This window comes from Manacus vitellinus, unplaced genomic scaffold (assembly GCF_001715985.3).
Source record: "Manacus vitellinus isolate BGI_N305 unplaced genomic scaffold, ASM171598v3 scaffold_67_pilon, whole genome shotgun sequence".
Lineage (NCBI taxonomy): Eukaryota > Metazoa > Chordata > Aves > Passeriformes > Pipridae > Manacus > Manacus vitellinus.
In genome coordinates this window covers 144,185-157,952 of record NW_021940737.1, presented here as the reverse complement: position 1 = coordinate 157,952, position 13,768 = coordinate 144,185, and the positions used below count along the sequence as shown (strand labels likewise).

The following is a 13,768-nucleotide window of genomic DNA, read 5'->3' as shown; positions in this document are numbered from 1 at the left end:
GTGCTGCACTGAGCCCTCTCTGTTTTCAGCAGAAGCTGCAAAATGCAGTCAGTGTCCTGCATGGCAGAGCCCCTGGAAGCGGCAGAGCCCGGCAGGCACTGCACACCCCCAGGGACAGCACTGCACATCCCCAGGGACAGCTCTGCACACCCCCAGGGACAGCTCTGCACACCCCCAGGGACAGCTCTGCACATCCCCAGGGACAGCACTGCACACCCCTAGGGACAGCACTGCACACCCCCAGGGACAGCACTGCACATCCCCAGGGACAGCTCTGCACATCCCCAGGGACAGCTCTGCACACCCCCAGGGACAGCTCTGCACATCCCCAGGGACAGCTCTGCACATCCCCAGGGACAGCTCTGCACATCCCCAGGGACAGCACTGCACACCCCTAGGGACAGCACTGCACACCCCCAGGGACAGCACTGCACATCCCCAGGGACAGCTCTGCACATCCCCAGGGACAGCTCTGCACACCCCCAGGGACAGCTCTGCACATCCCCAGGGACAGCACTACACATCCCCAGGGCTGTCCCTGTCCTGGGCACGGGGCTGTGGGGACCTGCTGCTCCGAGGCCAAGTGGAAGCGATGAGTGTCAAACCAGTTCTGTGAGAGGCAGGAAGGTTGCTTCGAAAGCAGGCAGAAATCATAAAAAAAGTGGAAACAGCTGTCGTGTTCTTGGCATGTTATGTGTTTTATTACCTGTCTGTGCACATTGCAATTCCCAAGAGCAGGGACAAAAGACACTGAGCTGAGCTGGTTGAAAGTGTTTTCTCACAGCTGTGTCACGGTTCTGATCTCCCGCAAAAAGAATCAGAAGTGAATGTGAGTAGCCAAATTCAGGTCTTGATCCACACCTCCAAAATCCTGGCTACCTGGGATCACTGGTTTTGTTTGTGTTAAGCCCTGTTATAAAATTTTATCCTGCTTCTGTCAAACACACCCCATTTACCCATCTCTTACAGTGTTGGAGAGGCTGTATTTGCAAGATGACAGAATACTGCAAAGGTTGTATTTCTTTTATGCTACAATAGCCAGAGCTCATTGCAGTAGACTTTCTGAAATATCCCATACTTGGTAGCAACATCTTTTAATGTAAATCAGCCCCTTTTAATGTAGGAATAATGAGGAGGGAGAAAGAACATTTTACACACCAAAATATAAATTGAAGCTTTTTATGCGTGAGTTGCTAAAAGATTATCAGATGTGAAATTGCTCAATTCATACATGTTTGTTCCTCGATAATGCTAATGCACTTAAAAATTAACTAATTGTAAGTAAAGTAATTTGTCTTGGAGATCAGAGCATTTCTCCAGCTGTCAGTCCCTATGAGCTCAATCCCCATGGGTGATTGAAGGTCCCCACTGCTGGAGCCAGGACTGGGCAGGGCTCAGCACTGCACCAGAAACTTTCTGCAGGCGTGGTGCAAGGGCTGTGCTCACTGCGAGGGCTGGGTGGAGAATAGTGGGATGGAAATGATTTTGGTTTGCTTGTCTGAACACCAAGTTTTTTTTCAGGTAGTTGTAAAAAATTTATACGTCAGTCACGCAGCACTAAAAAAAAAGGGGTTCTTGCAGGTTGGTTTGGGTTTGTTTTAAGCAGAATACTATGAACTTTATAAATAGTAAAAATACAAGTTTTGTCAAAAACATAACTTGACAACTGTCATTTTGTTGCCCAGAGAAATTGCGAGCAGATTCCAGCGGCTCCCAGGAGCCCTTGCCCCGCTGTCGATGGCCGTCCTTGCTGTGGGAGCCCGACTTCCCATGCTGGCTGTGCCGTCCCGGGCAGCGCCCAGGGTGTGCTCGCTGCTCCGTGGGAAGGAGCCGACAGCTAACGCAGCACTTCTCCTTTTAGAGCCTACTCGGTGCTCGTCCTGCGCAGCCGAGAAACCAAAATGCCCGCAAGATCTGCATGGTGCCACCCTGCTTTGCTCTTGCTTCTCTCCTCTGTGCCCCTGTGGGCAGCTGAGATTTCCTGCAGGAATGAAGATGGGGAGATAGTCGACTGGTAAGTAAATACCGTGCCGGGGAGAAACTCTGGGTGAGTAAATAAAAACACTTGAGACTAAGCCGCGGGAAGTGGGTGGGTCACTGAGAAGCAATGCAGGGCAATCACTAGTTCAGTCCTGTGAGTAGTGGCAGAATTTTGCACCGGGAAAAACAAGGTTAAGTTATTGAAATGTGATTTCATTTCTCTGAACCAACCACCGTCCCGCATCATGACTAACTGCAAAATAATCACCGTTTTACACAGCGTTCATGCCTCATGATCAAAGGCAGCATAACGTGTGTAGGGGTGCCAAGGCTGCGCTCGCCAGCGGCAGCCCCGGGGGCACCGGCCCGGGCCGGGCTCCGGCACAGGGCTCACCTGGCACAGGGCTCACCTGGCACAGGACACTGAGCCGGGCGGGAGAGCCGCCCGCGTCCCGCCCTTGGCCTCGCAGCTCCGGCCTGAACAGCAGCGGGGGGGACTTGTCCCGTTGGTGCCGTGGCTGAGGGGGAGCGGAGGCTGAGCTGCCCGGGGGGGATGCGGTGGCAGCAGTGTGGCAAAGCCGCCTGTGCCCTGTGACTGAGGAGCAGGGGCCGCTCCCCGCCACCTTATAGCTGGTACCACCCCACTGCAGCAGCGAGCCCGACTTTGGGTATTAAATGATTAATTGGATTAATGGTCTTTGAAGACGCAAAGTACAATTGCATAATACATATCCAGCTCAGGTTTAAAAAGTGAAATGAGGGCTCTTAAAAAAGAGCACAGAAGCTTCCCGAAGATAAATATCAACCAGTTTCAAAATAAAAGTGTTTTTCTCATGGAACAATGATTAGTTTGGATACAAGTGATAAAGAAGTAGGCCCATCCTTTCCCTTGCCCACAAAGCTAACTGCAGGGAAAGCAGGTGCTCCTCACTCAAGCAGGAGCACAAAGCTGGCTTTGCTCTGTATTGGTGTAGCATCAAATGTATGATGTCCATCCCTGTGACTTGTCACCCTTGCCAAGGCATTTCTGGATAACATGATTTATTTTTTCAAGAATCAGTCTTAGTTGGTGCAACTACCCAATGACTTAAAGGTATGAGATATTTCATTTTCATTTCTCCCCAAACTGCAATTATTCCTTGCAGAATGAATATAAAACCACTTTTACTATCCAGTTCTTCAATGAAGACAATTTTTATATCCATATTCTCTGAGAAATTCTTTGAAAGCTATGGCTAGGAGTAATTCACCTGTGCCTCCATATGAATGCCAGTGACATGGGGCCTGTTCCAGGTGGGAACTTTGGCATCTGCACAGGCAAATCCCTGTTGTTATTGACAAATTTAGCAGGAAGGACAATGGGATTTCCTTTTCAATGTGCCCTGACGAAACGAAAGAGAAACTTGGCTGTCTGCCAGGATCATCCTAGTTTATTGAAAAGAAAGGATCAGCCTTTGGATTCTGGATTTGGTTGCTATGAAGCCGACAGGAGAAGCAGAACTGAAACTGCTGAGAAGAACTTCCTCTTAACCAAAAGATGCCCCTTCAAACAAACAGCACTGCAGGTTTAATTTTCAGTTAGCATGAGCTTTATGTGAGTTCCTACTATCCAATGGTTTCATCCTGCAGTATTCCGTAATTACTCATTATTAGTATTCACACACCCTTTCATTTGCCACTAAACTGGAAGAATCAGTTGCCTTATCTGACTTGATCCCATCTGTACTCCCAGCTGGGCTGGCAGCTCCTACCCCTATGCAGTGCCTCCCCCCTGCTTTCATTCCACGAAGGAGCTCGTCCCACTCTCTTCACTGCACCTCACACAGAGGCTGCAGGAGCAAATGGCCACAGGTTTGGCTTTCTAAGGAGGGCTTAGAGTCTTTCCCTTATTCTTCCAAACTCACTGTACAGTGTGGGAAGTTTTCCCTGCAAATAAAAGGTAAAACTGTGCTTTCTGAGAAGTGTTGAGTTGAGGACTGAAGCCACAGATCCCCATTGTTTGGGTTGGTTTTCTTTCAGTAGGGAGGAGGGGAAGAAATGAAGATGTGATATAGAAGTAACGATATCATTTTTTGTTGTAAGCTGGTGTTCAGTCACAAGCAAACAATGTGACAATGCTAATCAGGTCTAAGCAGCTTCACTTTTCCTTTGTTCTTAGGAAAATAGCTTTCACTCTGTTCCCACATATGCCTAAGTTCTTGAGAAATTTCCCATGCACAAATAGCAGTAAAGTTTTTAGACAACTTTAATTGCTAATATACTCAGCTGGCTTTCTAGAAAGAGCCAAAACATGTATCTGCTGGGAATTGGCAAGCAATTTACTGATAGCTCAATGACTAGTGTTTCCATAAGCATACCTGCTAAGGTGGATTTGTCAGATGCAAGGCTGTAAACACCTCCAAAGCATAAATATTCCACTACATTTCAAAGCAGTTTGGAAAGGCTTCATCTACTAATTCCTGGTTTAGCTTGTACTACTGTAACTACTGCTATTCCTCTCCTTTCCAAATCTTCATTTCAGATAAAGGGATTGTTGTGACACCTGCTGCACAGACAGGCACGGGCAGCTCTCCCCAGCCTTGTTACATAAATCACTTTCTTCTCTGCAATCTGTCATCAGAAGTTATTTCTCCTGGGGTACTTAAGGAACATCATTCAGTCAGTGGCAGCACAGGTGGATTACCAGGGTGACCAGTGGTGTGTGGTTTTCTTCTCCCACTACATGTGCATTTCCCACAGATTAAATATCCTCTTCTAGCAGAACACTTTCCTGCCACTTCTTACCTGCATTTGGAGATGCCTTTTGTGACCAACCTCAGACTGTAAATCAACTGGGCAAGGCTTATTCCTCCTGATATACTTGAAGGGTTAAGCACAGGCTGCATTTCTGGTGAATAGTATAGATTGAAAATAATGCCACCCAGTCCTTACTATTGATGTAAATAACAAATTACTCAAGTACAGCCCTTGAAGAAAGTGGCTGAATTAATTATATTGCAATTAATCCCATGGACTTGTGCAATGGGAAAACTTGTTTACTTTATCAGGGACCTTAGTATGAACTGAGCCATTTACTGACAATATTGAGTACTCTACAATTTTGAAAAGATTTGTGTTTCTGGCTAAAAGTTTGCAAATATCCAGTCTGCAACAGTTCAGTAGTGTGCAAGTCTCTTGGGAAAAGCAGGATTGGAACAACATTTTATCACCGTGCTTTATGCTTATTTAGTGATTGTGAAATGTATAAATGTAAGATAATGCATTCTTTATTTTAATACCTAATTTTATCTATTTAATATAAAGCCATATTTATATAAGTTGTTTGACCATGAGAACAGTAGACTGGGTTTGGGACCCAAGGCTCTCTACCAGAACGAGGAGCAATAGGGATTTGGTGGTCACCAAACTAGGGCTGCCTGAAATACTTTAGGGGTACCAACAGCAGTCTGGCCACACCAACAGGAGTTTGGTGCTGAATCAGCCTCCCTTGGTTGCTAAGAAGCAGAACAAATTTATCTGCAGCAGGTATTGTGCTGTCAAACTGCAGCTGGTTCCTGTGCTGGATCATTGCTTTGAGGCTGGGATGTCCACACTGCGTGCTGGTGGCACTGCTCCCCCTCCAGCCGAGGCAATCCTGGAGTTACCCTTCTCTTCCTCAGGTGGGAAGGAGACACTGCTTTACACATTCAAATAGGGTGGTGGTAAAAAAGTAACTGCTCTTCCCTGTTGCAGGTTCGCTCTTTATAAGTTACCAAAACATGCTAAAGGAGAGATTCCTGTGCTGGGGCTGGAATACATGTACATGGATGCCCTGGCTCCACAGTGGCAGCTTGGTAAATACCTCATCAACACGACGCAGGGCGCTCTGGGACGAACACTGAAGCAGCTGTATGACACATATGAATCTAAGGCAAGTGACATTTAATTATTGTTAGTATGTTTACTTGCTATTACATGCAGATGAAATGAAACCACCCAAAATAAGCACATGGAGGTATGGCCAGACCTGACTGCCCAGATCTACTAAAGCACATCAGGGGGAGCGCCTTGACAGTGGGCAGACTATTTGCAGTTTTGGCTACAATTAGAAATTATCCTCAAAATTCTAATTTCTAGTCAAGCTTTTCATACACTTAAAGTACTACCCGTCAAAAAAGAGTGTTGGTACATACTCCCTTTGGCTTCTTCTCTGCAATTCATGTTGAGCAATATCTGAAGCTGTGAACTGGCTTGGAACTCAGACCAGGGCCAGTGGTGACTGTTACAGACACTCGTCCTCAGCCCTCCTATGTGCATGTGTTTCCCCCCTCAAATCAAATCTGTATTTTTATCTTCTCCCTGAAATCACTGTGACTGCTCCAGCAGTGATATGCTACTGGTTGGCCTTTTTTTTTTCTCCCCCAGGGAGACACCTCACATATTCATACTTCACACAATTCGTGTGAAGTAATTGTAAAATATCACAAGATCTGCCTGTAGTTATTTTTTTACCATCTACATAGTATTGTTGAGAGTCTGGGTATGTCTTTGCATTTCTACTCTGGGTTAGTGGTGGGGTGTCATTAATTTATATGTAGAAGAGATTCCCAGAAGTCAGTCAAATACTGTCAGTCCAGAAAACTGTCCTGTTGCAGGTCTCACTGTAATTGTAATAAACTGTTTACAAACTCTTAGTACATTGGGAGGGGAAGCATGTCCCAACTCCTTTGAAGTTCTTTGTTCAGGGGAAATAAGGTGCGGCCACATGCAAATATTTTGCAAAAAAGCTTTAATTGCTTGCCCTTCTTGAGAACACTTGTCATGTCTATTTTTACTCAGCAAATGTTTTCACCGGATCTGATTGCTAAATCAGAGAGAGGCACAAAAAACAGAGAGGGGAACTTTTTTGCAAGCAAATGCCATAAACCCATGTAAACTGTCTTAGCAAGCATATTCAACCCTGTGAGAAAGGGCTACTGCAGTGATTGAGAAAACTTCCACTTCATGTTAACCAGAGCCCTGATGCTGAGTCTTCAGGTTTATTTTACTGTAGCATCTGTGAAGACTGTGTCAGCTGAACTGGGAGCAGGATTAGGCTCGTGATGTTCATGCAGAGGAGTCCTGAATTCTTCTGTTTCCAGCAGATGTTCTCTTAAATGCCTTCCTTTTACTCAATGTCATGTTTCAGAAGTGTGTGTTTCCCTGCAGAGGAACACCATTGCCTATGCGATATACAACGATGAGATCCCTGAATCAGACTCCAAAGGGTGGAAAAGTGGACACACCAAAGGTACAGGGAGTGTCCCAACCTATTATTTTCTCCTTTCCAAAGTTATGGATAGCATCTACTTGTCTGTTTGTCTACCTGCATAACTAAAATTCCTGCCTAAAGCAAAACTGGAGAATGATTTGCATGATGTGTGGTTTGTTGTATAGTTACATATGCTGCAGCTTCTGTTTTGGTTTTGGTATGCTTGTGCTGTGTGAAGGATCTTAGGGCTTTTGGACTCTTTGTTTCAAGAGTTGAAACTCATACAGATTCTTTCAGTGAGTACAAACCACGTTATCCTGTGCTTGATGGCAACAGCAGTACAAGATGTGAAGGGAAAGACACCCTGAACGTATACCCCTCCAAACTCTCTGGGGTAAGACACTGCTGCCAAGATCATGGTATGCAGTTACAGAAAAACAAGATTTAGATATAAACTTCAGTGGAGGTCTAAATGTTCCCTTGAGGAAGCAGATGGGGTTTGCCCAGCCTGTCTTGGGTATGACCACATTTTGCAGGGCTGTATTTTCAGGCTGCAGCAATGGAGACAGCTCAGGAGCCATGCTCCACCCTGGAGTAGCCTCCTGAGGGGGGAAGCGTAGCCTGTCTCTCTGCTGCTTACAATGGAAGAGAATTTGGTCTAGAAGAGAAGACACAATGTTGACAGAATCTATTTCCCCTTATCCAGTGAATATATGAAGGAAGGGAAAATAAGCAGTGGAGAGAGGGTCACAGTCAGAACTTTTGAAGACAAAATTTGAGCAGAGGAAGAGAGGTTTTGAAAAGATTTTTTTTTTTCAAATGAAACATGACAGTTTGCGTTAGTCTATGCAGGAAAGAATTGATGCAATTTTAATACAATATTAGTGTCTCCTATGATCCATTAATCTACTCTAGAACCAGTTTACTGTAGGTATTAACATGTTGAAATGTGGTCTCCACAGCAGCAGAACCAAAGCAGGACACAGCTCTATTGTCTCAGGGCTTTTTCATCCTTAATTCATTAGCAGTAACTTTTCTTTTACAGGATTTCTGCTCTTGGACAAATCACAAGGCTTCTGGGTAATTCACAGTGTGCCTCTGTTCCCTCCCATCCCTGAGGAAGGTTACGGGTATCCAGCTACTGGGGAGTCCTTTGGACAGACAGCCATCTGTATAACCTTCAAATATGACCAGTTCACTGAAATAGGTATGAAAAGCTTTGCCCTAAGAAAGCCTTTGTCCCACCACAGCTCTCTGATTGCTTTCCTTGAGGCTTCACCTCAAAAATTTATTGTTCTTGACCTTTGTTGTCAGATTGGGAAACCAAATGGGGCCTGGAGAGAGCATTCTTGGTTTCAGTTATGTTTATCCAACGATTTCCTGCGTGAATGTGGGAAATTCGCTCTTCCACTCTGTTTCCTTCTCCCCATGGGGATTATTAGGATAATAATAGTCACAAGTGCTTATCAAGGGTAAATTAGTCTGTGTATATGAAGTGCTTTGGAAACATAAAGTAGGATGATTAATAATTTTTAACAGTAATAGCTCATTCAGCTACAATCACCTGCAGTTTTAAAAATGTAAGGCAAGTACAGCTTGAGCTGAAGTAGTAGCCTTGACTCATCAGAAATATGAAATATGGAATAAATATCACCTAGAATTTCCCCAGGTATTTTTTGCCACAAAAATCACCAATACTGAATATATAAAAAAAACCCCAAAAAACCAACAAAATATATACCTGTAAGATTCAGAACTATCTGACAGTGATAACTGGTACTGGAATCCTGCAAAGAACTGTCAAAAGGCATTACAAGAAGTCATGTTGACATGCTCCTTACCTCTTTTCACACTGTTTTTTCACTGTTTTCTCGGTTACAAACCTCAAATCATATTAATGAAGCACACATGCTGTGCAAGTTGCCAGGGTGGCCACACCTTAGAGCAATCTAAACCAGGTTCCTGTTTGTGGAAACACATCTGTGCACGTGTTTAGGGAAAGAGGACAAGAAAATGAGATGCATACACTAGTGCTTTTCCTGCCTCATCCTCCCAGCTTCTGATAATCTGTGGTTCAGGGATTTCCTGAGCCAGAAAGACTGGAATGTTCCTGATGGACTGGTCTTTCCTGAACTCGTCTAATGAGCCCATTTGTTCCCTAGCTCTTTATGATATCCATGGCAAGGACTTCTACAGTTAAGCTGAGCAGTGTTCAGAAAAGTGAATTTCTTCTGGAAATTCAATCCAGACGCTGAAACTCAAGTTCTGTTCTCCCTAAAACCAAACTAGACCCTTGGGCAGCTCTTCTGTTTGCATTTGGCTTGGCAGCTGTAACTGACTGGAAACCACTTCTGTAAATACAGACAGGTTTGGATTTACACATGCTGTCTGAGTGCTGTGTGGCTGCACAGAGGCTTGAAGATGAGCAGGGGTGGCAGTGGCAGTGGACCAAGACCACCATTTAACAGTTCTGCTAATAATGAGGCGTGAGTGGAAAAACCTGAGCGTGCTCTCCCAGCCAGTCTATGTGCTGCAGAGCCACCTGGAATACAAAGCAGTTACACATATTTTTGGTTGGTAAAATAAGATACTTTAATGCCAAACTCATCCAGAGGTAGGCTGTGAAGATTAAGAAGGACTTACGTTTCCTTTCCAAGGCAGAACTTTGCTCTCTTGATTGCCTTGCTTTAGCCCATTTTAATTCTGCTTATGTTCATTTCTGTGGGTTTTTCTCAGACCAACAGATGTTGAGTTATAATCCCGGAATCTACAGTTGTTCCATCCCTAACATCTTCCAAGCTGATCTCCCAAATCTGCAGAAGCTCTGTGCAAAGTCCAGGCTGCCTGTGGTCCCCTTGCGCCACCTCACCAAGCTCCGGTCAGCTCGTGGGGAAACCTTTCTCCACTTTGCAAAGTCACACTCATTCATAGATGGTAAGGGAACCTGTTGCTCTATGTATCACACATTCTCAATTAATTCTTAATATATTAATTAATATATTCTTTGACAATTAATATATTCTTTGACAATTAGCATTTTCTTTGAGGGAAAAAAAAAGAAGTTCAGCTTCACAAATGAATGAAACAGAGGGCAAGGAATGGTGTCCCAACTTAATATTCTCTCAGCCTCACAAAGCAAAAAGCTGTCTGGTCCATCCTAAGGTGTTCAACAATGATATTTTCAGAAAATTTATTGAATGATAACAACAAAGAAGAAATATGGGGCTTGAATCATCTGGGGTCTTTTTGTTATCAAGAAGATTTGCAATTTTTTTGTCCTTTCCTTTTTATCCTGCTGGTTGTTTGTAACAGGTTTTCTAGAAGGAGAAAAATTAGAAATGAACTTCTGAAACCAAAGTCAAAATGAGGGGAAGGGGCAAAATCCCCTCTGGCTGACTTTATGCATTGCAATGAAACGAGTGTAATCTAGATGATGCTTTTCAGTCTGTTTTTAAATGAAGGAACGTGAAAGATTAATTTCCCACACCCTGTGTTATTCCGCAGATATCTATGTGGCCTGGATAGCTCAGGAACTGAAGACCGATTTGTTGGCTGAATCCTGGCAGCGTTCTGGCCAAAAACTTTACTCAAATTGCTCTCTCGATTACCACGTCTACAACATAAACCTAATAGGGATGCCATTGAATTCCACCTTTCATTCCATTAATGATCATTCCAAATGGGCTGTTTCAAGGAAATACGAAGATCAGTGGACCTGCATCGGAGACTTAAACCGTGCTGCTGAGCAAGCTTGGAGAAGTGGTGGGTTCATCTGTACCCAGAATGAACACATCTACAGTGCCTTCAGGCACCTGATAATCCACTACGAAAGCTGCACTGCTGCTTCCACAGGGATATAACAGACCATTCCTCCCAACCAGCACAGCCCTTATTACATAGAAAGTGTGTGAAATATCTGCCTTAAAATCTATTTCCTCTGTGAAAAACGGCCCTGTGAGTTGCCAGGTGTGCTAGGTCATCACCTTGTTGGCTATAAAAACAGGTGGTGTGCAGGTAAATTATGGCTGGTTTGCTCTGGTGTGGGACCCAGAGGCTCTGCGTGTGCTGGGCCATGCTCTGCTCTCTGCTGGCTCCTCACCATCCATGCTGGGATGGGATGGGATGCGATGGGATGGTACCCTGTGGCACAAGGCTGCACCAAAGCACATCACTGTGGGTGCCCTGCATGGGCACCCCTAGAGCAACTTGTGAGTTGGGGCTGCACATGGGATGGGAAGGACAACAGAAACCTCTCTCCTGAGCTGGGTTGTCAGGAATGGGCAGTCGGCAAGGGACAAGTACCCCAAAATACCTCAAAATCACCCCATATTTCAGGTGCTGTTGAGATAAATCACAGCGTTTCTGCTCAGTTTGGGCTGAATCTCTTAAAGTGCTGATTAAATCCAGACAGGGAGATGAGTAGATCTGTGGACAGGAAGGCTTCATTTTTACGTGATTCATTTTTAGAGAATAAATGAGCTTTAAAGCATCTTTAATCATCTCTATAACCAATAGCTTGGGAGTATTTCTAGTGCTTTTATTCATGTACAGCAATCTTATAAACAAATAAACATGTTCAAAATTTGAATAAGCAAAATAAGAGAAAAAACAGTCTGTTGACAGTCTCCCTCTTCCATCTATATAGTTATTTGTGGTTTGTTACAATGTATATAGCTGCCAAGGGAAAAATGGAGACAATTAGGAAAAAAAATAAAGAAAAGGGAAGAAAATATTTGAAGGAAGATGTTATTTAATCTACCTTTTCACATTACAACAAATGTGACTGTTAATTTTCAATATCTCCATTTTCAGGCTTAGGACCTGAAGTTTGCATGGAGTTTCTGTAAAGAAAATTTGGAAAATCCTGATACACTCTTGGGTTCAGATTTCAGAATTGTATCTGCATTAATATGTTCCTAAATATATTTATAGGGTTCTATCTCACTCGTAATTTTTTTCCTGAATTGCTGATATAAACTCCAGTCTGAAGAGTTGGCTGTCCCACTAATATTTCTGTTTTGCTGTGTTCCTAGTTCCTACCACTGGTTCTCCACAAGCGTCTTAGAAGGAATTAGACAGAAAGAAATGCCCCACAACCACGAGAGGTTGTCAAATAATGTATCAAGCCTTCATAATGAAGGGAACTGTGGAAGAATAGATTTCAAAATTAGCCAATCTGGATCAAAGGCAAACCCGAGTTTCATAGCTCAGTGAAAATAGTGTAGATAGCTTAGATATCCTGCACAAAATGTTTTTTTTACTTTTCTCTGCCTATGACATAACATTTGATAAATAATTTGCTTGGTAATGCTTTTTCTCTGATGCTTGTGAAATTGTTTAACATATACACCTTTCATTCTTTTGCTAGCTAGGGTTGAGCAACATCTTTTGTGGCAGCAAATATTGCCAGTGACACAGAACACTGCGCCGTGGGATGGTAGGGCATCACTCAGATAAGCCAAGATAGAATTAATCTCTCTTGCCCATCTTTTCGTGGCAGACACTAACCTGACCTGCCTGTCTGAGCTCTGGCATCTTGCCCGTGGGTTTGTGTACACATGATCTCAGTGTACAGGGCTGGTGAGAAACCCTCCACTGGAGACAGTGCTGGTGAGGCTCCCCGTGGTGCCTCAGAGAGCACCTGCACCTGTGGCACAACCTGTAATTATGGTATTTTCAAATGCTCAGCCACAGCATTTGGATTCACAGAGTTGGATAGCAAGGAGTCTCTGTCCCACAGGTTGTCACAGAAGTGTTGCCACAGCCCTGCTTCCCAGGCTACACGTCACCAGTCTGTCACTTGACTTTAAGTGCTGATTGCTGTTCTTAATTATTTGATCAATTGATAGCTGGCATAAGGCTAGACTACTTAAGCATTTACTAGACTAACTTAAGCATTCCTCTTTCAGTATACCCAGGAGTGGTTGCCTCCATTTTATACCTGAGGAGGTATAAAGAGCAGTAGGAAGGTGCAGAGAAACAGCTGTACCATACAGCAGTACAAGCACCTCAATATACAGACTCATTTCAGTGGTGTGGCAATAAACAGGCTGCAGATCTGGTTCTCTCATGTTTTAGCTGTAAACAGCTTTAATTCAGTTTTGCTATTGTTGTGTAACTTCAGTATTTGCATATCGTAGTATTTCTGCTGCACACCTTATGAAACATGGGCAGGCTCTTCGTTTCCCAAAAGAGACTGATAATCAACAAAATAAACCAAATAGATTTTTAAAGGGTTTGTAACTCAAAGGCTTTCTGTGCAAATGCAAGACCATAAGCCACTTACTCAACCTCATATGCCCTCACAGCACGCGCTGTGATCAATCATTAGTGTGAAATACTTTTTGCCTATTTTATATGCCTATATGTATGTATTCATAAAGTTTTTAAATTTAAAATACGCTGTTCTATTTTAAAATGCCAAACACTCAAGAAATACCTGCCTGTCCCAGTGATTCTGTGTTGCCTCTGCTGCCCACCATGACCCTTTTGACCGGGCAGGCTGGTTGCTGCAGAAGGGGACATGTGGCACAGCCCCTCTGCAATTTCAGGGGGATG

At 43.9% G+C, this 13,768-nt stretch overlaps 1 protein-coding gene across 3 annotated transcripts in view; it reads left to right on the top strand.

Annotated features, from left to right (window-relative positions):
- Window positions 1–13,768, top strand: part of DNASE2B (deoxyribonuclease 2 beta) — a 38,797-nt gene that overhangs the window by 21,474 nt on the left and 3,555 nt on the right. For 2 of the 3 annotated variants that reach the window (XR_003916253.1, XR_003916252.1), the window contains exons 2-7: window positions 1,862–2,014; window positions 5,713–5,890; window positions 7,168–7,249; window positions 8,256–8,417; window positions 9,947–10,144; window positions 10,715–13,290. Coding sequence is in view for 1 of the 3 variants with exons in the window: in XM_008921494.3 (XP_008919742.2) it covers window positions 1,902–2,014; window positions 5,713–5,890; window positions 7,168–7,249; window positions 8,256–8,417; window positions 9,947–10,144; window positions 10,715–11,070 (1,089 nt within the window). In the remaining 2 variants the exon portion in view is untranslated. Of the gene's footprint in view, window positions 1–1,861; window positions 2,015–5,712; window positions 5,891–7,167; window positions 7,250–8,255; window positions 8,418–9,946; window positions 10,145–10,714; window positions 13,756–13,768 lie in introns of those variants that run through there. The other variant, XM_008921494.3, reaches the window with a different exon arrangement.